Source organism: Lissotriton vulgaris, chromosome 6 (genome assembly GCF_964263255.1).
Source record: "Lissotriton vulgaris chromosome 6, aLisVul1.2, whole genome shotgun sequence".
Classification (NCBI taxonomy): Eukaryota; Metazoa; Chordata; class Amphibia; order Caudata; family Salamandridae; genus Lissotriton; species Lissotriton vulgaris.
In genome coordinates this window covers 432788857-432814974 of record NC_141694.1, presented here as the reverse complement: position 1 = coordinate 432814974, position 26118 = coordinate 432788857, and the positions used below count along the sequence as shown (strand labels likewise).

The 26118-nt window shown below is 40.5% G+C and overlaps 1 protein-coding gene across 3 annotated transcripts in view; it reads left to right on the top strand.

Moving 5' to 3' along the window:
- Positions 1-26118, top strand: part of DST (dystonin) — a 1528317-nt gene that overhangs the window by 1409295 nt on the left and 92904 nt on the right. For all 3 annotated transcript variants that reach the window (XM_086926448.1, XM_086926449.1, XM_086926451.1), the window contains 7 exons: positions 559-681; positions 5335-5436; positions 13006-13107; positions 14627-14800; positions 17942-18097; positions 22569-22766; positions 25203-25331. In XM_086926448.1, the coding sequence (XP_086782574.1) occupies positions 559-681; positions 5335-5436; positions 13006-13107; positions 14627-14800; positions 17942-18097; positions 22569-22766; positions 25203-25331 (984 nt within the window). The remainder of the gene's footprint in view (positions 1-558; positions 682-5334; positions 5437-13005; positions 13108-14626; positions 14801-17941; positions 18098-22568; positions 22767-25202; positions 25332-26118) is intronic.

The window sequence follows — 26118 nt, the reverse complement described above, 5'->3', positions numbered from 1 at the left end:
TTATTAATTCACATCCAGTGCTTCACAGTGTTTCATTTACTTGTTCCGTGACTAAATGGTTCAGTAACTGAAAAAGATCAGTGATCGTACACACATGCTTACTTCCTCCCTCAGTACCCCAAGGAGTAACCATGCCCCATTTATCTGGCACTGAACTCACGAACCACACAACGAATGGCATTTTATCTATTTTTTCTCATTTCCTCACCCTAGTCACTGGGCTGGATAGAGGGCAGAAGGTATTCCCACCTTCCCTTCTATCAGTAGTGTGCTGTGTAACATTATCAAAATAATTAATCCTGGGTAAAGGCTTACAAGAAAGTCATTAGGCCCAGAATTCCAAAAGGTACAGCAAGGGCATGTCTTCTGGGGGTTCTTTTTAAAAAAAAACATGTGTTGAGAAAGGCACAATACAGTTAATTAGATTATACTTAACGTTGGATGTCTCCAGATTAGCTCTTGGTTTTATATTTCTTTTCATTTGCTTGCATAGTGCATTGTAATGTATATCTATCATACCTCTGTTTCTTTAAAAATGTGTATTTGTTTTCTTTTTAGGCTATCAGGGAAGAAATAGATGGACTTCAAGAGGAACTAGATGTCGTCATAAACCTAGGAGGGGAACTCATAACTGCTTGCGGTGAACCTGACAAACCTGTTGTCAACAAGAGCATAGATGAGGTACGCCTTAATAAAACAAATATTCACCAAATGCACTATCATCCTAGAAACATTATCTTGATCCTTGTGGCACATGTATGCAGTGGCATACTCCATCACTTATTCATATACTCATTAAATGTTTTGAAATATGGTGTCACTCAAAAGTATAGGAATCATTGTCTTTGCAGAGTTAAGAATAAGGCTTGCAAGCCACCATTTTGGAGTGATTCTAACTACTACTTATGTGTCTGTGCAGGCCTAGTAACTCACTTAATGTCTCTAATCTTCTCCCTGTTTTGAGGAGATAAAGATCCATCTGCCTGATATGGGAGGTGGCCCCACCTCAGAACAGAAGTGATACACTTTATAATTACAGGTTCCTGTACATGCACTAAAAACCAGGGGTATTTCTATCTAGGGTCTTTACACAAATACATCATAAAGCTCTTTGTAATTATAGGGGAATAAAAGTAATTTGAGTGAAATAGATGTTTTATTTAAGCCAGTTAAACACATTTCCGACTTGCTGTCTCAGAGAGTCCTGAGAATGATAGCATGAAAGTACCAAGAAAATACTGTAATAGGAAACATAGCTATTCTATTACTGTCTGTGCTTAGAGATATTGATAATTATGAATAAAAACACACACAATAAATTATTTTTCTCTTTATTTATTTGAAGCAATTTTAGGCGCCCCAGTATTAAACTAACACTTGTGTGTCTTAATAAAGTCCAAAATGCCAAGACAGCACCATTGACACCAGACAGCATCCCGTGCACATATAAACATTCATTTTAGAGACGTTTATATAGGATTGCATTAACCATTCTACTGATCAGGCAGTGTGTTTGTTCTTTGCTTGTTTGTTTCCATACTCTTCAAACTATGTTTTGGGCAATTCACAAAAATATTTTTAATAGCCAGAAGTGCACTCAGTAAATACTAGCTTCAACAATTTCAATAGATTTCAATTTTTTAGAGATTTTCAAAAATCTCAAATAGTCCTCCTGCTGCCTACATTTACTCATGTATGTCTGCAGGTGAATACTTTGCAGAAATACCGTTGGGAAGAATTTTGGTTAAGACGTTAGTTTGGTTCTGTTGTTTTTCTGGCAAGGAATTGCATTTTATGGTTGACAGATACATGTCACATACTTACTCATAAGTATGATGATGCTTAGGGTACATTTACATGTGGAAAAACCTTGGTACCATTAATTCTAATATAGTTACAACTTTGTGGCTGTTTGCTACTTCTTGCTTCTTCTCTGGGAACAGCACTGAACCTGCAAGTAAGTTATATACATTGGACTAAACATCTGCAAGTCGTGTGAATTAGTATATGCCATTGTGAATTCCAGAATTATTTTTGCTTGTTTATGTTGCATAGAGATGTACAAAAAAGTTGTGAATGAGGGTCATAGTTTATCCGTATAGTTAGTTATGTTGACTGCTAATAGATACGGGTAATATCTACTATAATAATGGCTAAGAGCTTTGTTGCCCTATGGTCAGTTTATAATATCCAGTATGTCTCACTTTCATCCGTTGTAATGGGACTTGGTCCACCAATTCTTTACAGAATGATAAAATAAAAAGATCTTTTAAAAGTGGTTTTCAGTAATAGTCTTAAAGTTGTTGTATAGAAGGACTCCATTAGTAATCAGCCTTTCAATAGAGGTGTGGTCTCAACATCTTTAATTTAAGTGTATACCCTTGACATTCCCTTGGAAGCATTTTAAGGAGGCTCCTGCCAGGGCCGGACTGGGAACCAAAACCGGCCCTGGCAAAGTGCTCGGCCGGCCCCCCCTCCCCACTCGGGGGGGTTGAAGGTGCCGCCGAGCTAGAGCCAGTTTAGGGCCGATTTTGTTGCAGGGCCGATTTTGCAGCTATGCTGCAACAACGGCCCTGTAACAAAACCGGCCCCCAGGGGCTCAAAACCGGCCCCCACCCTTGCGGCGCACCAGGGGCTTGCCCGGTGCCCGCTATGGCCAGTCCGGGCGTGGCTCCTGCCTACAATTTTTTCAGAGGTTGTGAAACATTCTGCTTGTAGGAAGCTAGTAAGTATATCTTGAACAGAAATGAGATACACTGTTTAAAGAGTCAGGGCAACCCTTATTGGTTTACAGAGGCAAAAATTATAACACTAAATGCTCTCTTTTGTGGTTTTTGGAGTAAGCAGTTAGTCTTATCAGAGGGTAATGCTAAGTATTTGTTGTACTCACAGAGGCAATAAATGAGACACCCACACTTGAGAATAAATCTGAGACCAATTAAAAAAAATAAGTTGTGCTTTTATTTCAATTTTAATACCAAGAGCTTTGTTATCAAGTAAGTACTTTTTTAAATATTGAATGTCACAGGTAAGTAAACAGTTCATTTAAATGCTTCTTTATGCAACAATGCTTTCCTATGGGGAAAAAAGGAATATGTAGCATACAGTTATTTCTGATTGGTTTCTGAGGGTCTCCTTTAGGTTTTAGGGTTACAGGTGGCCAAGGTCCAAAGTACCACCAGCATTTACTCGTTGTCTGCCCTAGGGCATCCAAGTGCAGAGGTCGGGTTGAGTTGGTAGCTTTGCGCTCTATGCCTGTGGAAAGAAGGGGGGCCACCTAGAAGCAGGCTGCAGAGGGGGTTTTGGGGACAGGTCTGGGAGTTCCGAACGGGGGGTTTAGGTCACAAGGGTCCTGGGAATAAGGGGACACAGTCAGTTCTTCAGTACCCGTGCTGGGGCGCTAGGGTGCACGGTGGATAGGTTAGCTAGGCTCTATGCATCCTAGGCCCTTGCAAATGCTGGTCTTGCTGATTGAGGGTGCAGAAATCAGAGCAGCGGGGCCTTTCTGGAAGTGTGTCTGTACGGTGCAGATGTCCCTGGATGGTTGCTCAGTCTCGGCGCTGTTCGATTGCCAACTTGACTTAAACAAGCCGTGGTTGCTGTAATGGATCCGGTACCATCGATCCTGGTGTCTTTCCACTCAGTGGGGGGACAGATCTGACGTTCAGGAGCTCAGGTACCTCTTCTTTGGGGGCTGCTCTTTTGGGCTGGCTGGGGAGCAGCAACACAGTAAACCTGAGTCTGCTCCTTGGGTGCCTGTGTACTAAAGGGGAGTAGCTTCTCTACTCCAAGGGAGATTGCTGGCACCGGGATTCTTTGTAGTTGGTCAGCTGCATGTTGAGTCACTCTGTCACAATTATCAAGACTGCTGCAGGCAGCAAGGTTTTGCGGCAAAGGTTCACAGCTGTCTTCAGTTCTCATTGTCTCATGGCTCTTCTTTTTCGTTTTCTTCTGGATCCTTTGAATCTGAGTTCTTGGCATCAGGCATGCCTCCTAATTTCTCAATTTAGGGGCATTAAGGGGAGTGACAGGTAGTAGCCAATGGGCTACTTACCTTTAGGGTGACTACACTTCATAAAGGACATTTTTCCTGTTGGAATTTAGCATAACCCTCACCCAGTGAGTCGAATTCCACCAAAACCAAGAGGTTTCATGGTCACATCAGGTAGCCCAGCTTAGGGTTGGAACTAGCCTGATGGGGGAATACACCTCCTGACTTTCTGATTATCCCAACTGTCCCGGTACAAAATAGGCCCGGGCCAGGGGGTGGCATTTCCACTGCCGGAGGGAAGCCTGTGTCGCATATCAAAGGCGGTATATGCCTTTGAAGTCTCCTACCTTGGAGGAGGTGACAACACCTCCGGCAGGAGTAGGCATTGGTTCTGCCCTCAGAGAGCTTGTGCTCTCACCTGCAGAGAGTCCCAAAACCTGTCTGTGGTGACAAGCTGGTCTACACCAGTCAGCCAGTGAACTAGTAGTCCTTAGGTTTTGAGGGGGCACCTCTAATGTGCCCTCCCGTGCATGTATTAATAAATCCGTCACTGGAATCAGTGTGGGTTTATTAATTCAAGATGTGTGATACCAAACATCTTTAGTTTCATTGAAGCCATCATGTAGCTGGAGAACTGGTAATTACCAGTGTCCAGTATATGTACTTAACATGGCTTTCCTGTTTACTTGTAATTTCTAAGAATCAACATCACAGGGGCATATCTACTCATACAGATATGTTCACACATGTAGTATAGTGCACCCTGCCTAAGGGCTGTAAGGCCTGCTGTAGAGGTGACTTACAAATAGTGCATGCAGTGTCTGCTGGCATGGCACACAGTGCCATTTCGTGTCTTTACTTTTCACTGCACCCTGTCACGGAGCCCGCAATGTCAGTTTGCATGAGGGTGCTGAGGGGTCTCTTAGGGTACCATACATGCTGCAGCCCTTAGGGACCCTGTTTAGTCTCCTTGCCCTAGGTACCAGGGGTGCCATTTAATAGGAACTCACAGGGGGTGCTAAAAGTATAACAAATTGGGGGAACAATTGTACAGTTTTAGGAAAGGAGATCTGACACTGGTGCCCTGGATAGCACGAACCCAATGTATTTCTGTCAAAATTGTATGAAATACCAGACAAAAAGTGGGGGTGAACATGTCAATAAGGGGCACTTTCTATGGTGATTTTTTTAACTCTGATAGCTGAGTATTCACCAAACAGATGACTGTTCTCTTTTTTTTAGGCTTTTGACATACTAGTAGAAGGGTAACGATAACAATTCTACAGTTTAACTTTCCTCTAAAGAGTTCTGAAATTTTTTAACTTTGTCACTTCTGTTTGTAGCTGAATTCGGCGTGGGACATGCTGAATAAAACATGGAAGGACCGTATTTGTAAACTCATTGATGCCATGCAAGCTGCTGTTCAGTACCAAGATGGACTGCAGGTATGTAATGTACCATAATGCTACAGTTAAAACTGGACATGGGCAATTAATATAATTGAGTGAATTTGATGTATCACATTTTACAGAAGTTGTATTATGCCATGCATAACTTATATAGGAATTTTACATTGTTATCATGTTTCACCTAGCAAATATTTCTTTCATACAAAATGTGTGTAAAATCAAAGTAGCAGAATCAATTATTGATACGGACAGGACTATCATATGAAAGACACATTTGATGTTTAAATACACAAAGACTATTATCTGAATGAGACCCAAAACAAAATATATATATGTGACCTTCTTTTTGCTAAAATATTCACTATGATGAGCACAACCCGTATGGACATTTTGGATAGGGAATTAATAAACCAGAGCTCTTCCGATTGTTCTGCTGTTTTGCAGATTGTTTTTACTTTGCTACTGTAAATAGTTATACCCTAAATTAAGAAAAGACTAAAAGAACAGGTTTAAGTCTTTCTTAAGCATTTATTTTTAGTTTTTTCTGAGATGTAGCTGCACAATTAATTATACATCAACAATAATTAAAAAAAATAGCTCCTTCAAGGATTGATGCTACCCTATTGTCACTTCTGAGGAAGGGACCACAATCCCAAATAGAGCCCCATACACATCTGGAGAGATCATAAGCTTCAATCTTTAGCTCACATCGGCAAAGATGCCCCGCCAGATTTCTCTGAGATGAATACATGAAATTATCGTATGGAGCCAGTTGGCTTGATTGCATCTAAAACAACTAGATTCCACCGAATATTTTTTTTCCAATTTTGGCAGGGGTGTAGTAAAACATTCACTTGCAGACGAAAGCCATTCTTCTTAGTTTGGCAGCTTGTATCACCTTGTGGCTCATTTGATTGTAAAACTGCCATTGAAAGCTATGTTGAGGCTTCGATTGGCTGAAGCTGGTCCAAAGTCAGTACCTTGCTTTTTTCCAAGTACAGCCTTCTATACCAATTGACTTTACCCAGTAATTGGAAAATACAACATATCTTCTCCAGATTATCTGCCAATGTCTCATCCTCCATTCCGAATCAAGAGCGGAAGAGTTTAATTTGGCTAAAGCTGAAAAAGAAGGATGAACTAAAATTGGACTTAATGTTCGTTAGCCTGGACCATTGGGAATATTCTCTATTACGATAAAGGCTTGTATCCTTCGATACCCCATTTGGGACCAGCAGTAGCAGGTATGAGTTGATACATGGAGCCCTAGCGGGATGCAGTCTGCTAGTTTCAGCTGAAAATTGAGCTGGGGAATTGTGTATGGTCATATATCTAGATTTTTTGGGGAGCCTTGGGATTTATAAGAAAGGGGGAAGCCTTTTTTTCTGCAATTGAAATAACAGAGAAGGACTTGGTCAGGTAATCAAGAAATGCAGCCTGATGATGCATCTTTATATTAGGAAGTGCCAGGGCTCCCTCTTCAGGGTCCAGCTGCAGCCCCTGCATTTTTAGTGTGGGCTCCTTACCCTGCCATATAAACTTTCTAATTTCGGTGTTCACTGACTCAAAAAAAGACTTTTATGGTAATGTTGGTGAACAAAAAAAGCAATAGTGGAAGAATACTCATTTTAACTAAAGCAACCCGACCCATGATGGATGAGGGGAGTTTCTGCCTTGACTTAAATAGATTGCAAATTGTATTTAATGTTGCCTTGAAATGTAGCAAAATAGATCATCCAGATTTGAGGTTATGTAAATTCCTAGATACCTTATAAGTGCAGTCGCTGAATAGTGGGACTGCGCTGATGTTGGCAATACTGCTGAGAAGTAGGTAAATAAAATAGACTCTGATTTCACATGGTTAATCATGTAACCCTCTATTCTCGGATGCTCATTTATTAGGGAGATGGCGCGTGCTATATTAGCCTTATCCGCTTCTAGATACTGAGACATATCATCGGCAAATAAATTCAGTTTTGCCGCCCCTGGCACCAGCAGCTGTATACATGGATCTTACCTGAAGGCACCTGCTAATGGCTCGATAAGCAGAGAAAATAGGATTAGTGAAAGAGGGCAGCCATGCAGCGTTCGGCATCTTATAGTGATCTTCTCTGCCAGATTCCCATTTATGACTCTAGTGGCCTTACCGTTGAGGTATATATTTTTTAAAACCATCACAAACCTGGGTGGGAAGCAAATGTTGTTAAAACTGAGGGGTGAACGTTCCTCTGGACTCGGTCGAATGCTTTCTCAGCATCTAGCCTTATAATTGCTGCCTTAGCTTTTTGCATGTTGCTGCCTTAGTTGTTTTGCATAGGGCAGTAGTCTGTTGCCTGGGTCAAGTATAAGGTATTTGTAAGCATGTTTTTACCTTGAAGGAACCCGTTCTGATTGTTTTGTATAACCGAGAGAACTACCACCTAAAGACGGTATAATAAATTTTTTATAAACAACTTATAGTCACAATTTACTAAGCTAATTGGACGGTAATAGTTCATGTCTTTTTCTGGCATGCATTTCTTCAAAAGACTGACAACTATCAAACCTGTAAAGGAATCAGGAATTTCGCTCCCCCTTCAAAATTTTATTGAATAGTCTAACTAAAAACGTATTTAGCTGAGGCAAAACAAGCTTATATACTTCTCCCTGCGCTACCCTAATTGAGGGGATATTGAGTCCCTGAAGCCACACTTCTACTGTCTCTGATTAAGTATTATGGGGTCAAAATAGAGTTTTGTATAATGTTTAATAAAGGCGTCTAATATGCTTTGAGGCTGAGTTGCTAGTATATGAGGAGCCTGCCGAAATCCTGGAGGTTTTCAGAAGGTTTTATCAAGATCTATACCAGGAGGAGGTGGTAACAGATACTCCAATGAACAGCTGGGACAGTATAGGTCAAAAATTGGGTCAGCAGGAGAGGGAGGAGTTGGAACAGGCTATAACCATCGAGGAGGTAATAGGTGGATTGCAAGGTCTGGCAGCAGGGAAGGCTGTGGGCCCGGATGGATTACCAATAGAATTATACAAATGCTTGTGGGAGGAAATATCCCCTCTTCTCTTGGACTTATTTAACGGGACTATGATTACTGGCAAGATACCCGATTCATGGAAGGGTACCAATATCGTGGTGTTCCACAAAAAGGGTAAGCCCAAAGAAAATCCAGGGTCTTACAGGCCTATCTCCCTTATTAATGCGGATAACAAGCTGTATGCCAAGATATTGGCTACTCGTCTTGGGAGGATCATCGCGGCCCTGGTTTCACCTTGGCAGCATGGGTTCATCCCGGGAAGAGATACGACGAATCATATCAAAAGAGCGATTACTATTTTTGATATTTGTGCTGCCGGGGGGGAAGGAGCCGTGATGATCCTCCTAGATGCAGAAAAAGCATTTAACCGGGTGAGGTGGTCTTTTCTATGGAAGGTTTTAGAGGGGAGGGGGTTTGGGCCAAGGTTTCGACAGGCCATACAAGCAATGTATTCTACTCCCTCAGCTAAGATTCAGCTGATGGGTGAGAGCTCTGGGGAAATTAATATAACGAGAGGCACTCGGCAGGGTTGCCCCTGCTCTCCTATCTTATTTGCCCTGTATATAGACCCATTAATTACACAGATATTATCCAATATAAAGATACAACCAGTAATTATAAAAGGATTCCAAACAAAATTGCTTGCATATGCAGACGATTTAGCTATTATTACGAATGATCCGGAATCTGCTATGAGGGAAATTGTCAGCTTGACAAATTTGTTTGGGAAATTTTCAGGATACCGACTGAATGAAGCTAAGACTCAAATTCTTTGTTCTAAGAATATAATAAAAAAGGATGCTAGGTATGTCAATTCAGTAGTGTATCTTGGCATAACACTCAATTCACAATCAGGGCACATAATTGGAGATAATTTTACACCCCTCCTGAAATCAATGGAACAAGAACTGAGGAGATTGAATACACTTCATTTATCAATAATAGGCAGGGCTAACGTCATTAAAATGACTATGTTCCCTAAGATTCTGTATAAACTTAGATCGATCCCATTTAAATTAGAAGATAAAATAATAAAGGAAATTGAAGCAATTTTTATGAAATTCCTGTGGCAATATGGCAAGATTAGAAGATCAAACAAATATATGTCTTTACCTCAGGAAAGGGGAGGGCTAGGTATGCCTAATATCAGGAATTACCACTGGTCCTGCCTCCTTATAGAAATGGCAATCCTCTTCAATCAGGAGAAGGTGACTCAGGAAGGGGGCCCTGATGATATTCCATCGATATTTCAACTGGCATTGGGTGACCAAGCATTTGGGATTCTTCTGAGACAAACAGAAAGAAGGTATTACAAGAAATCACGATATAAAATACTTGAGGGTATAGCTGGGATCTGGGCATCTGTGCAAAAAGTAATGGGGATTCCAAGGTATAACCACCATACTCCTTTATGGAACTCCGGTCTCTTTCCAAACCTATGCATGGATGGATCTTGGAGACACTGGGAGCAACAAGGTATTGTAACACTTGGGCAAATAATGGTGAAGGATACATGCAGATCATTGTCTGATTTAAGGCTACGATATACACTGCAGGAAGGGCAGGAATATAAATACCTTCAGGTGGTAAACACAATTAGATCAGTAAGACCACAAATTATTTTGGGGGAAAGAAGTACTCTATTGGATTATCTGAAGGGAGGTGGGCGTAAAATTAATGGACTTTATAAAATCCTTATGGAAAGTTCCCCAGATGATATGCTTAAGATCGAGGCAGCCTGGGCTGAGAAATTGGTGGACCCAGAGATTGATTTAGATAGAGCTCTTACTTTTGATAAGAGATTTCTGCGCTCCTCTAACCTTAAAGCTCAACATTTTAAAACCCTATTTAATTTGTACTATACTCCATCTAAGTTGTTTGAGTGGGGGATGAGGGCTGATAGTAATTGCCCCAGATGTGGCAGAGGCTCTGCAGACATTGTTCATATGTTCTATAGTTGCGAGAAACTCAACCCTATTAAAACGGAGATACTGGCTTTCTTAGAGGGGCTCCTTGAAGTTAAAATTACCTTATCCCCAACCCTATTCATTTTTGGATGTGATATTAATTTAAAATTAAGGATTGAGGAGGAAGCTTTAATTTTTATAGCAGTAGCAGTACTACGGATATTAATAACAGCTGCTTGGAAAGATGTAGAGGCCCCAACATTTCAAATGTGGATATGTAGGCTGTTGGGCATCCATAACATCGAGGGTGCCCTATACGAGCACAAGGGTTTAAAAACGAGAGAGATGGGGTTACGACTGTGGGCACCAGTGGCCAGATGGAGAACTATAAGGATGAGTGGTCAGGGGAATGTGAGCCAAAGTACTGGTTAAGATTTAAAAGGACTCAACTATGAAAGCTTTTCTCCCATTGGATTTTATGTTTTATTTTATACATGTTTATAATTGTTTAGGCTTACTACTTCTTCGCTATGTAGTATGTTCAAATCTGGAAACAAATGGATTTTGTTTTGTATAATGTATACACGTACTCTAATAAAAAAATTAAAAAAGAGGCTGAGTCGCTAGATTGTCTGATTCCGGATTTAGGTTTAACCAACCAGGCCAAGTTTTTGCCTATATGCTCATTTTCTTCATACCTCTTTTGGATTATGGTATCGTGATTCAGTATTTCCTTGGAAAGAAAATAATCAGGAGATTATATTTAGCTTCAGCCATCTCCCTCATGAATTCCTGCGTGGGAGACTTTATATGTTCTGCTGTTGCTTGATTTAAGTCTAATTGAAGTTGCTGGCTTTTATTCCTCTCACTCTGCCTACGTGCGGACTGAAACGTTATCACTCTCCCCTAAAAAAAGGCCTTCAGGGCGCCACCCAAAACTGCAGTCTCAGTGGCTGTGCCGATGTTACGTTCTAAAAGACCTCCAAGTCTAGGTGCATTTGGATGACCCTCTGATCATCTTCTAACAAAGATTTGTCAAAAACCCATCCACAGTTCCCTAACGTTGACCTGTTATATATAGATTTACAGCAATTACTGAGTGACCCGAAAATGGGTTTGATAGGAATGCAAAGAAAGGTTGTAGGAATCCCCAGCAAGTCCATCTCTCAGCATTTAGCAGGGAGATATTTTTTGTTTTTGGGTGCTATTTCAAGGCACCCATTTCAGGGGAGGGCAAAGGCAGCGCCCGTCTCAAAGCCCAAGACTTTCAGGGGCACTTGGCCTCGGGTGGGTGAGATGTGGAGGGGTGAGGGAAATGAGGGTGGGGAAGAGGTGTGTGGGGTTGTAGAGTGCGCACAAAAATGAGATGGCAACACTGTTAATAGATTATGCTGTGTTAGTAGATCATGCTTGAGTGTAAGAAGAGGAAGGGGCAAAATCAAGATATTCCATGACTAGTAAAATAGTGTCTTGCAATGTAAAAGGCTTTAATAATAGAGTCATAGCTCGTGCAATGCTTGCCTGGTTTAAATCATTACAAGCAAATATAATTCTCCTACAAAACATGCATTTGAAGAGTGGGGCCCCCTATCTTAAAGTCCAAGGTTTAATGCAACACACCTTAATATTCTTCTTCTAGTGCAGCAATTTGTGGGGTGGCTATACTCATTGGTAAAGAAATACAATGCAAGGTTCTTAAGTTGCATAAATATCAGCGTGCCAGATGGATAGGGCTGCAAATGAGGATTCCGAGAGACATATTTAACTTTGTGAGCTTCTATGGCCCTTTTGAGTATTCAGCTCAGGCCCTCAATTCCGCATCTAGGTTTGCAAAAGAGGAGCCAGTTTTCTTAATAATTAGGGGTGATTTAAATATTATTCCAAATATTGCCCTGGACTCTTCTCATGCTAATAAGTTGCAGAACGTACCAAAATCGATCAAACTCTTGATGACCCTTGTGCAGGATCTAGCTTTGGTGGATCCTTGGTGAAGTGATCACCGCAGGGAGAGATCCTACACCTGTCAATCAAAAAGATGTAATTCATCTTCGCGCTTTTCCCTTCAAAGGACTCATTCAGAAATAATATCAAGACATGCTTAAACTTATTTTTCTTCATCAAACTGTATCAGTGACATAAAAGCAGGTGAGAAATAATGAATGGGACATTCCAGTAGCATTTAGTTTCCACTGGCGGTTTCAGCTTGTCTCTAGACGAACAATGATTGAAATGCATAAAACTTGCTAATAAAGAAATGCATAGTTGAATGAAATTATGCATGAACTAGCTGTTCTTTTTTTTTTATTCACGTTAAAGAGCATGCTGTTCTTTTTACCTATGCATGTTCAGTGCTCAGCTTTCAAACCTGCTGTTACCTTTTTTATTTTTCCGTCTCAAGCAGATTGTGAAGAGGGCTTACAATGAACAGAACAGCAGGGTCCGGGATATATTCTTTGCATATATTTGGCAAGGTTGGCACAGCCCCTTTTTACAGTGCATTTCATGTCCAGTACTTTAAGCTTCGTATGGTTTGCTGCAGGTTTGTGTCATTGAGTCTCAGCTTATGATAATCAGCTCAGATTTGAGTGTCTTTCATCTCTCCATTGAGGCTGCAACATATTTGTCTTGCTTTCTGACAGCTTTTATAATTTCATTTTTGTTCTTTTTAGGCTATATTTGACTGGATAGATATTGCAGGGAGTAAACTTGATTCAATGCCACCAATCGGGACTGATCTGGAGACAGTGAAGCAGCAGATTGCCGAACTAAAGGTAATAATCAGTCATTTTAGAAGAATTAATTGATTATTGTATTGTAACACCCAGGTAAATGTGTTACATTTGCTTTCAATAAACCACTTTGAAAAACTCTGCATTAAATATAAGATATCAGTAAATAGATGTGTCTGGTAATTACTTTCGAATGGCACTTTGGGGGATATTAGTGTCATAAACATGTGGTAGGCATAGAAATATGTCCTGTGCTTACCTTATGTACTACGCCAAAAATAACAGGAAGGATTTTGTACACATGTGACTACTTCATTTTAACACCCTGCTTCAAACGTTGTTGATAAGTGCAAACATAGAGGTGTCTTAGGTGGGGATACGGTTGGGAGATGCATACAGCCATTTTGAAAGAAATAAGAAAATGTTTTGATTGTGTGGTATAATGCTAGGAAGTTTGAGAAGGTTCATTTTTTCACCCTATTACTATAATATCAAGACATTCTCACATTATAGTTTCCGAATGAATCTATTACAGAACACTGTTTATCTGGCTAGATGATGAAGCATCTCTCCCTTTCCCTCAATTTGAATCCAGTGTTGTGCTGAGAACAATGTTTGGCAACTGAACATTGGTAACCATGAGATGCCAGAATACAGTTTCGATCAAGCTTCTAAATTATACATATACCTAATAATTTCCACATTGCATAAGCACACAGTAAAGTGAACATACTCACATCAGTCATTAGAATGACTAAAAGCAAAACACCGCTTTTAGTCTGTGGTGGTTCTCACCATACAGTCATCTCCTAGGAGAAGGATTTGAGAGTACTGCCTCCACATAGCATGCTTTTGAATAAGTTGTTAACATCCTCAAGTCTGACTGGTGTAACAGATTTCAAAATGGAGGCTCTTTGTAGAATATTTATTGAGCAGTTTCATTTATCTTTTACATGGAGCTACTTGGTATAAGTGGCTTCAGAGAACCTCAAAACAATTGTATCATAAGACAGAAACATTGCATAAAATAGTAATTCACCTCCATATTCTAGATACGATGTTGCAATCTTTGTTTAATCTAGAGCGTGTTTCTGTATCTGTGCCTATGTGTGTGTGTGTCTATACATGTGTGTTTGTGTGTGTGTGAATGGTAATGAGTGTAAGACATTTTTAGATAAAAAAGAATGCCTAATTTACCAAAACACTGTGTTTAAATGAAAACATTAATGTTTGCTTTTATAAATATTGATTTCCTCCAGACTGTGCTTTTTTGTGCATTATATTCAAGACAAGTTTCTTTGCTGTGTTGTTGATGTATTCTATGTGACACCTTTTGGGGAGGCCATTTTGAACAAGTAATCTAATAGATACAGTTCCAAATAGTGCTAGCAGGAAAAAGCAGATCATTGGAGAAACGAGTTTGGTGGCAGAGACTGTCCCTCTCGCTCAGTTATGTGTAAAGATTATTTGCTGCTCAGTTGGAAGTTTATATTTGAAAATTGTCCCGAATAAATTACATGCATTGCTTGATATTTATCTCTTGCTTTCCTTTCTTTTTTAGCACTATAAGTCTGAGGCATATCAGCAGCAGATAGAAATGGAAAGGCTAAATCATCAGAAAGAACTGCTTTTGAAGAAGGTTACGGATGAGATGGAGAAGCATGCGGTTCAGGATTCATTCACAGAGCTGAAACACCTGTGGAACACCCTGGAAGAGAAAATTGTCAACAGACAGGTAATTACAGTCAAGCCATAAGCGAAGTTGTGGACTCACTGCGTATCCCGGCCTTCCCCAGTTCACTCTGGGCATAGCAAGAGCTCCACTCACTACACAATAGAAAGCTAGGGGAAAACGGCAATGCATATCAGAGAGACACAGGAGCTCTTCAGTTAGCAAGGTGGTTGTAGTAGAGTTGGATTCGGAATGGTGAGCTGGCAGTTCCAAATGGACAGAAAATCCAGGATGCTCTGAATAAAGTAGAAATACCACAATGTTAGTATAAGGGGACCCAGCGCGGGTACCCCGATGAGCTGAAATGTAGTCAGCTCACCCTGCTCATCAACAGTGGTTGCTGTTTTAAGACCAAACACTGGCCAGCAAGCTGGTGTTGACCGCCTGAACATTAGAAGCAGGATTCTTGCACTAGATAGGATAAAATAAGACAGACCAACAAACAAGAGACCAACAAGGGAGGCAACAGGGCTAAAGAGGAGGGATGGAACTGGAGGGCAACCAACAGCTAGCAACAAAACAAAGGTGAGGGAGCCCAGTATAGGTGATCGAACTATCAAGTTTGAAACATCAAGACAATGACAAAATATTGAGTGGCGCAGAGCAATATTCAGTGTGAGGCTAAGTACAGCCCCTGTTAGCCCGAAGTGCATCCCACACCATAAACACATTCGCTCCTATAAGTTTGCAGTCTAGCTAATCTCATATACACTGTCCCGTCTGCCAGGTTAGGTTATTGGCGATATAATGTTATAACACTACCTTGCCCTATTTTCCCTTCCTGAACCTGCGATGAAGTCCAGCCAATTTCAACTATTGATGTTCAGTATGTGATCGAAACTGACTGACATGTTTCACTACTCAGATCACTGCACAGAACATGAAGCCCAGCTCACCATACGCTATACATCAATTCTAACTTTTCAACAAAAACAAAAGGTTTGACGGGAGACTTTACAAACCGAACAGAGGTGCATGTCTTGACTTTAAGTTATAGCAAAGAAAGATATAGCTAGAGCCGATGCATATCTGCGTAATCTTGATTCTTTTCAAAGACGTTCATTTGCTGTTAGTTAAAACTATGCAGTAGTGTAAACAGGCTGATAAGTAGCATAGCTGTCTGCCGTTTTCCAGTTGAGCTGATATGATGCAGTGTGAGCAGGTCGAGCTATCACTAAAACGTCTGGCTGGATTCCTTTTATCTTTGTGAACGTTACATAACTTGGGGCCTTGTGTATTAAAGGGTTTCACTCATTCTGTGTGATTCTGGGGTTCGTACATAAGGACTGTGGTTCATTTTTGCCAAGAGACAGAAGTTTGCATTTTTGCCTTTGGGTTTGCTCTGTTTCTTTCTTGACAATTGCAATAAACCGAAGTGTTTCCAAAAGTGCATGAAGACACTAAAACCCAAGGAAAAGGCAGCAGGCCATCTTCAAACAGCAATAGCAATTCATTGACATTTTTAGTGTCTGTCATGATATGAAAATCGCTTTGCCATTTAAAACCGTTGTAAGAAGCACCTGCAGTGATCCCTGCATTGTGGTGGGTGTTTGGTGGAGTTATCATGCCAGCCCTGTTCCCTACTGCCAGTGACGTAGCCAGGGTTCTGACGGTAACAATGCATGCTAGGACAATGCTCATTCCAGTGAACTCGGGACAGGCAGTGAAAGGTAGTCACAATCTGGGTGCAGTAGTTTCCTCAGGCTTTTGGACCCCATTGCCACTGCAGCCGTTGCACCGTTTATAGCAATGACGTGCCTGCTGCCTAACCACTACTGCAGCGTAGCACAGATCATTATATCCCCTTATGGTTATGGCCTAAGAACCTTACACTGATCAATGGCAAACTAATTTCACAATAGCTCTTATGAAATAAGTATACGTATAACAAAAGTGCAGATGGCTTCTTGATCTGGCTATGGTGGCCATTTACATCTTAGAGTGAGTTGAGGCAAAAGTGCCTGTGTGCCGCAGGTGTTATTTGTGCTGAATTTAAAATAATGAGGCATCCTGAACACAAACAGTATACAGTGTCTTGAGTGTCGTATTACTTCTGTCACCCTAGTTTGCACAGCCACTTATTGCCAGAATGGATCTGGGGGTACCAGCCCAGACACACCCAAGCAGAAGTTGCTCTTATGAAAAGTTGAGAGCTAAAGTAAAGAAGTAACATTACCGTCTGATGTTACACTAGCAACAAGGTCTGAATCATGCTTTATAGGTTTCAAAATATTTTTTTTAAATACTGTGCTGTACATCTGCATTGTACAACTGATGTGCCCCGTGATAGCGCTCTAAATAATTGAGTGAAATTGTGTGGTTTTATTTGTCCACTTGGCATACTACTACCCCGTTCAAGAGGACAGGTGTAGATGGCAAACGGCATGTGAACTCTCACGAGGCTGGTGTATTGAATTCTTTTTTCATTGACTTCTTTCAAACTCGGTGACCCAGGGAAAAATATTGTGGTCAACTTTTAATTGTATTAACTGGCTCCAAATACAAGCTGGAGTCTCACTCCTGTCTGCTCTTTTACAAACTCAATGTTAACAGCTCAATTTATTATCAGCTTAATCTTTGAATAATACAAGGTTTTGTTTCCAAGTTTGCTTCTTTGGAATCGACTTATTTTAGCAACCTACTTTTTGTTTTTGGGATGTGTTATTTATAGGTGTATTTTTCAAAAGTTTCATCGTAAATTGTTGGATGTCTGTTTTTATCTGATATCCATTTACCAAAATATTTCATATACTCCATGAATACCAAAGGATGTGAAACTGGGAAAATATATCAAATTATATTTGTTTTTATAATCCAATTTCAGTATTTTTCTTCTAGAAGAAAGTCAAGAGAGGGATATTTCTGTTAATGTTGTAGCAAAGAGGGTCACTGTGAAAGTGAATTCAACAATGGAACTCATCGGATTTATACCAGTTTCTTGTGGGCCATTACAGACTGATACTACTTGCAAAAACCTACACTATTTTGCATACATAACGAATTGTATAAAACAAAACTCTTTGCTATGTAGTGAAAAGTAGGAAATGCTATTCTTAGTGCTCCAGCTAGACCATGTTACCATGTTCTGTTTTCCATGTTTTCTATTGGTTCCTGTTTTATAATTTACCTCTGTTTTCACTTCAGCACAAACTGGAGGGTGCACTACTAGCCCTGGGACAGTTCCAACATGCCCTGGATGAATTACTGACATGGCTGACACACACTGAGGAGCTTCTAAACGATCAAAAGCCTGTTGGTGGAGACCCCAAAGCTATTGAAATTGCTCTTGCCAAACATCATGTAAGTACTGTTGTCCCAAACTTAATCTATTTGTATAGCTATGTGGAATTCCTTGTAGCTCAATGTTTGTTGCAGATGAGAACATTTGATATGCATACTTTTACACCATTTAAGCGCAGAAATCTGCCTAGGCAATATGGATCACTCACTATGGGAATGGTTTTAAACCGCCATTGTTCACAAGGGCAGGGGTCACTAACTGAAACCATAAATCTCTGCCGGTACCTCCAGAGGCCCACGAGGCTCCTCGGCATATCTCCTCCACACAGGTCCAAAGCAATAACAACAAACAGAGGACTATGATTCCCCTTCTTGGCGGCCATTTTAGACTGATCTTTCGCAGTGGCGGCCATCATGGACTAGTTCAATCTCACTATTGGAGCAAGAGCTGAGACCAGACACATAGTCTAAGTTCTACTACCGCGCTCCTTACTTGCCTGTATCTTGTGATAGTGTCTGCCTTTTATTGCAGCTTTTCTACATCTATGTGTTTATGCAACTGTTCTTTACCTGTAATGCATCGACTGCTACAACATATATTCTTGGATGCTTACAATGTACAACTATTTGTTTCTCTATGTACTGGCCCTATAACCTGTTATGAAATTGTTTCTTACCTGTAACGCACCGACTGCTTCCTCATATATTCCGGGGTGCCCACAGTTTACAATTATTTGGTCTCACGTATTGGTCCTATATCCTGTTTTTACCTGTAATGCACCGACTGCTACCTCATATATTTTAGGTGCTCATAGTCTACAACTATCTGTTTCTGTGCATTGGGATTATAACGTGTAAAGTACCGACTGCTACCTCATATTTACCTATGGGTGCACATTAGTGTCACCTGGTGCATTTAACTCCTGTATTGCAACAGTTGCTACCACATATATCTCCTGGTTACGCTCTAATGTCACCTGAGATTCATGTAACCTACTATCGTTTTTGTATTTTGCTCCAGTATTCTGACCATACATCTACTTGTATTCGGTACATTTAGGCACACTGCACCCTTCCTTTGTGTATTTAGTTGACGCTTATCACTAGTGTGTGCTGTGGACCTTTATACTCTCTACTACCGCTATGTGACCCTTAGAGTATTCCCAATCATATCCCTCCTGTGTAGATTGAAGATAACTCTAATGACTAGGATCCTATGTGATTTATAGATTGTATCCAAGTGTATCCCCTCCCTGTGTTTAGAGATATAGCTTTAACGACTAGTTGCCTGTGTGACTGTCGGAGTATAGCCAGGTGTATACCTTCCCTCGTGTGAAGAGATACCCTATTCACTAGAACTATCCAAGTGTATCCCCTCCCTGTGTTTAGAGATTTAGCTTTAACGACTAGTTGCCTGTCGGAGTAAAGCCAGGTGTATACCTTCCCTCGTGTGAAGAGATACCCTATTCATTAGAACAAAAAGTAATGTTGTTCTTTATGTATTTGTAACTGATTCTATGTAAAATACTTTGATAACATGTAACGGAACTGGTGCTATGTAAAGCGCTCTGATAACCTAATCGGTTCAAGTTCGCGCTATATAAAACTCTAAAAATAAATAAATAAATAAAGTATTAATTTCACCTACAAACCGAACTAGTTAACCTTGTCGTCTCAGTAGTTTTGCTGAAGAACACCAAAGCCTCTGAGTGACGAAGTGGTGGTGGAATGTAAGTAAGATGTCCTAGTGTTGTGTTCTGCGATAGAATTAGAGCCAGGAGAACATCTGGGTTTCGGCTGAAATGTTGCCCCCATACAGGGTCTGTGAATTTAAGGAATCAAAACTACATTGATGTAAACTATGTAATTAATAATAACTGGATGCTCTCCAGCTTGTGTAGTAATATTTCATCACCTTCTCTGGTTAGGAAGATTTCTTGAATTTCTGTCAGTTTGCATTCATGGCCGTGTGCCCTACCAGCAGCTTGTATTTATTTTTGAAGCTATGTTATTGTAAGCAATGTTTAAAGGCCTTTTGAATAGCGCCTGCTAAATTATAGCGCCTGCTGAATTATCAGATGCCCTTCTTTGTATTATTTGCTCTATTTCTGTCTTTAGTTATGTGTGAGTGATCGCACAAAGTGAGTTACCTTTAGGTGGAATGAGATTGATAAATGAAGTAAAGCCTCAGAAGTAGCGTTATCTCACAGGTAGGTTCCCAAGAGGATATATTACGTGGAAGGCCATCTAAGACTGTGCCCCAAAATCTTACAAACGTTTAGCAAATTAACAAAATGAAAGAATGTAAAATATAAATGAGTGGTTGTAGAAGTCTGTGGGATGTGTAATACTGTGTGCCCACTAACCAACGCTGCCCAGTGGTGGTGTGCTTACGAAAGGACTCCCATAAATGATCCTGAACTCTTTCCTGCCACTTAAGAACAATAACATGTTTGCATCCCGTCGTGATCTGTGTCTCGCTTATGACTCTGAACTCACTGGCCGCACCGTGCCAGTACTGTTAGCTTTCAGTAGAACAGAAATATATCTCATACACAAAGTGTGTATATAGAGGCCTGCTGCAAGATAAACAGACCAGTAAAAGTGCATGCCACAATAAAAGGAGCCAGCAACGTAAATTCCACAATTATGGAGCCCCCTGTTAAATTAGAACATTCATTTCTGAATGACACATCTAAGTATTTAAGATATTAGAAGGCAATACTTTTTTACTGTTTATTTTACATTATTTGCCAAATCCCCACAGTTTGAAAGCGTTGGTGTGTGACTAATGCACAGTTCTAGCATGACACTGACATCATGCAACCTCCCATTCCTGTTTTTCTCCACAGATCCTTTGAGCTCCAAAGGATCTATACACTACTTCTCTTGTGAGCTGGCCAGAAATCAGATTCCGATTAACCCTTTGTGCTGCATTCTTTTGTAATTAGATCATGCAGCTCCAAGCGAAAGTCACACTTTGCCTCAAACAGAGCTTTTGACTCTGTGAATGAAACATGTAAACGTCTCCAAATTGACTCAATGTGGTCGATAATTTCCAGCATTCGGCCTGTCTTAGTTGAAACAATTCTGGCCTCAGGGTCCACGCACCAAGATAAAAGTATGAGCTTGAATCCTTCAAAAGGATAGCAGAAAAAGCCAGTTGGCTCATTTAATGTAGGGCTCCAGTGATGTGTGCCTGGGTCTCATCATCACCCCCCACCCACCCCCCAGTTGTGGTGTACTTACAAACTGGAACCATAGGATGTAGTGGTTGACCCATCCAAAGGTCTAAGAGCAATGTGCAGATACATGTGGTGTTCAAAAAGTTACTCATTGGAATTCGAAAAATCCACAGTCAGCATCCCATTCTTTTGAGGTTCTGCTATGTCCATCTCTTTGAAGTGATACTATATGCTATGTAAAACGTAATTATCACTATTTTGTCAAAATCTGATGAGGATAGAACTGTGTGGAATTAATACATCTAACACATTCATTAATGGTGGAAGCTAGATTCCTGAAGTTAAAGGTGTAAGCTCCTTTTTTACTGATGGTAAAACTAGTCAGTTATTCACGTGTATCACACCCTCTTCACTTGCAATTATCTCAGACTAATATAAGATTTTTGGGTAGTCCCCGGCCAGTTTACAACTGCTTTGCTATACTTGTTTGCATTCAATCCTATTAGCAATTCTGAAGATAAACATGTTCCTAAAGCAGTGCTGGACAGGTCACTTGAGGGGCTGGGGCGTTTATTATCAAACTAGCCTTGTAAATAAAGGCTGCTCCTCAAAGGCACCCCGGTTCAGCTGTTCTTGGTGTAAGGTGCATCGTGGCAGGGCCCCTATGGTCAGCAGCTCCCTGGTAAAAAACAGCAAGTGCTTTTCCTCATCGGACCACAAGGGCATATATTGAATCCCCTTGATCTAAGGCGAGACACAGAGTTCATCCCACAGCTGCCGCGCTCACGCCCCAGCACACTACCTGCTTCCCTATCCATTCAGACATTGATCCCAAAGCACATCTTGCCTGGTTGATTTGCTATTTAGCAGTTCTGTCTTTGTTTAATTTTTACTATTTCTCTTCTACCATGTTCGATTTGTTATTTTTTCATACCAGTTCCTAAGCCTCCTGTCCTCTACACTCACTGGTTAGTATATGCAATATTGGTTTTTTTATATCTTTCACAGGTCATTTGTATTATACTGCGATGTGGACTTTTCTCCCCTCTGGGGAAGTCTCTCTTGACTTATTCTTTTGACTTTTTCAATGTTTTTATCATCTCTCGCTGCGAACTAACGTTTTACTGCTGCACCCTCTCACAAGATGTGTCTATTTGAAGTAGCCAGTGATTTTGAGATCCTTTTGCAATAGGTTTCTAGGTATTTCCCTTGAATTAAATTATGAATCCTCAGTTTGATAGGAGGCACAGTGTGTCTTTCTTTTCTTAAAGCAAAGTGCAATCAGTTCATTAAACATGTTGGAACTGCTATGCATATGTTAACTGCGTGTTGGGTTGTTTTTGCAGGTGTTGTCAAATGATGTCCTGGCTCACGAGTCTACAGTAAGGACTGTGAAGAAAGCGGGACAAGACCTGATAGAATCAAGTGCTGGCGAAGAAGCAAAGAGTTTGCAGAGCAAGGTGGAAGCTTTGAACCAACGTTGGGAAAAAGTACTAGAGACAACGGATCAAAGAAGGCAGCAGCTGGACATTGCTTTATCCCAGGTAAGATGCAAAGGATACTCTGGAAGAAATACCTGTACTGCTTGACTAGATGTCCCAAAATTAGTTTTCTAGGTTGTGCTCAAAAATAAGATTCTTTGCATGGCTTGTATTGTGTAATATTGCAACATTTATATAACGCCTACTACCCTTGTGTGGGACACTGAAGAGCCTTGCGTACATGGGCAGCTTGCTACACCGTGCTGTGGCGGTTTGAAGGGTGTTCTCTTTCTTTTTGTCTTATGTGGGAAGTGTTTCCATCTTGTGCGTGATGATCACTGTGTCACGGTTATCGTATTATGGGACGCGTCACTTAGCAGTGTGGTGGATGAAAAGGTATGAGAGATAGACACACTTTTACGAGGAAGCTTTTGAAATAATACAAGGAGCACAACTCTTTCTGTGAGTGACTTAATGGAAGATATTAAGTGCCTATTCAAATTCCATGGGAAACAGGTAGTGTTCTGCAACTGAAAAGGAATCGTTTAAATGAGCGTTGGTCTTCAGTGATCCTAGCACAAAACGGAATACTCCTGGGGTTTGACTGATTACCATACTGTTGAGAGTCTCTGTATTACCTGCACGTCTCGTTTTTCTAAATAATTTTCTTGTTCTTTTCAAGGTTGGGTCTGTAATTAAATGAATGCCCTGGTACTGTTGAAAATAGAAGCAAAATAGAATAAAATTCACTAGGACCGTTATCAACGTCTTTTTAGGAATTTCAGGGTGTAAATTACATTTTGCTAGACTTAATTCAAGCTTTGTGTGCCCTCCTGAGATTAGCAAAAACAAGTGAAAGGGCCAGACAGATTTGGCTCATCCTGAGCACGGCTTGCAAAAGCTGGCCTTATGATCAAAAGATCTCTAGAAGACATGCCAATGTCCCATTGAAACATACGGTAGGAAAAAAGTGGAGCTTCTCAGATTCGAGTATCTGCATAAGATTCACAAATCCTAATGAGAAGTAATGTGTAGCACAGAATGCCGTTGCATGTGGGTCCCTGTGCCTGTGTGGACGTTAGCACAATTGCATGTGCCTTCTCTTGTTGTTGCTGTGTGGTATCTCTGGAGGGTATGCCTGGTGCTGTACATCCTGGGCATGTAATAAACATTGTTAACCGGAGAATGTCGAAGTATCTTCTACAAAAACTGTCATCTGTGAATAAAACACTCTTACAAACTGCTTTACAAACTGTAGTTGATGGAATTTTACAGTAAAAGCACTAAGTCCCCCAAAACTCCAGATTATGTCAGATAATGTAAGCTGTTCCACTTTAATAACTCCCGCCTCAGCCTCATAGCCTCACACCTGACGTTATAGACGATAAGATTGCATAGAGCGTCATTAATTATATACACCGTAGATTGGGTTCATAGTTACAACCCGAAACCCTATCTTAACCACTAACAGCCTCAATTACCCTCTCACCAAAACACTAGCACACTCTTGTTCACTCTCCCACTCATAAGCACACTTTATCACCCACACAAACAGCCAGCCACTCCTCCTTCCAGCTACTGATAAAAGCAATGCACCATTTGCCCTGTTATGATTTTCTGTAGGCAAACCAGTACCTCCTAATACTCGGGGATCCCAGTGACATTGTATTTTACAGCTCGGTGATGCCTTGATTGGCAACTGGAGCGAAAATTAACAACAATGTCTCAACTGGTATCAATAAAAAAAGTCAAATATACATGTATGTACACGACATTACAGGAAGGAAGGAGGGAGACTTGTGTTATTTTGTTCAAAAGTGCCATGATGCCATGAGGACTTTTGAACAAAAATAACACGAGTATCCCTTCTTCCTTCATGTAATATTGTGTACATACATGTAAATTTTACTTTTTCATTAATACCAGTTGAGACATTGTTGTTAATTTTCGCTTACGTACCCAGATGTAAACGTGGTCTATGGGCTTTTGCTCCTCTTGCTATCTACTTGGTTAGCGACTGGATCACCCTTAGCTTGCCGAAGACAAATGGTACATCCTATAATAAGGTGAGAAAATATATGAAGTGTGTGTGTGTGTTGTGTGTGTATGATATTCATGGAAACATGCACACAATCACCTGCTTTCCAAATTAACAGCAGCGTTAACTTTTCATGTTTACAGCCATGTACGCAGCACACGTGTACATGTATAAGCAACTTTTGAGTATAGCCTTGGAGACAGAATGAAAGACAGAGTTTCTTGGTTCAGTATTGGAGCAGGAGAAATTAAATGGGATGGAAAAACAAACATTTTTCATTCCAGAATTTGGTTCTGGAGAAAAACGTGGCAGAAGATATGCTAGCCATTATTTACTTGTTGTTCGGTATTGCCTGTTTTCAGGGCAGCTCATTTAAGAAATGTATGATATGCTTTGGAAAGCAGATATCTGATCACGTGTACCTTTCTCATACAAATGCGAGTTGCTTTCTGTGTAATTAGGCTCAAGGTTTCCATGGTGAAATTGAAGACCTGCAGCAGTGGTTGGCAGACACCGAGCGGCAGCTGTTGTCATCCAAACCTGTCGGTGGCCTACCAGAAACAGCCAGAGAGCAGCTTACCACGCACCTGGTAAGTGACTGTATTCTCTAATACCTGGCAAACAGTGGAGGCTCAGTATGAAATGTAAGATTTTATGCTAATTGTTATCTATATACTCGCATTAGCACTTATGGCAAATATGTAAGTAAGTAAGTTTATTGCTTGATTAATTAAAATCTTAGCAGTACACACATCAGTAAAAAATGAATAAAAGGATACATATATGTGACATCATTTCATATTGTCTTAAAAAAACAGCGTGATGGATATGCATTAAAATCGACCAATTTTCTGGTTAAAATTACATACAGTTTGTTTGTGATGAAGGTATAAAATTTAAGAAAGAAGTAAGGGTAAGTCCCCGTCTGGGGGTGACGCCAGTATCTGTAGTTCTAATAGTCTATTGTGTGGTCGTGAACGACTGCCTCAGGATCGGAACGTAGTGGGAGTCAAAGAGAGTTGCCGGATGGCAAATATGTTTAACTTACTATGGTCATCAAGCTCCACCTTTGTTGCAAGGCACTTTGTACATCGACAAAGCAAAAAATGTCTGCGTTCAATTGCTGTCAAACTAGTATGTGCATCATAATTAGCTGCTATTTTAGGAATGATTCCTTGATATCCTTTAAGCAACCTATGTATTTGCCAAAGAAAACCCACATTCTTGATAACATAATGTTTTCTTCAACAATTTTGTTGGGCATTTTTCTGAAAATACCAAGGTTCTACATTCCAGAAAAAACATTTCATATACATTACACATTGGTGATATCGAATATCTTTTCTGTAAAGGAGAGACCCCAAAAACTTGTTTTTC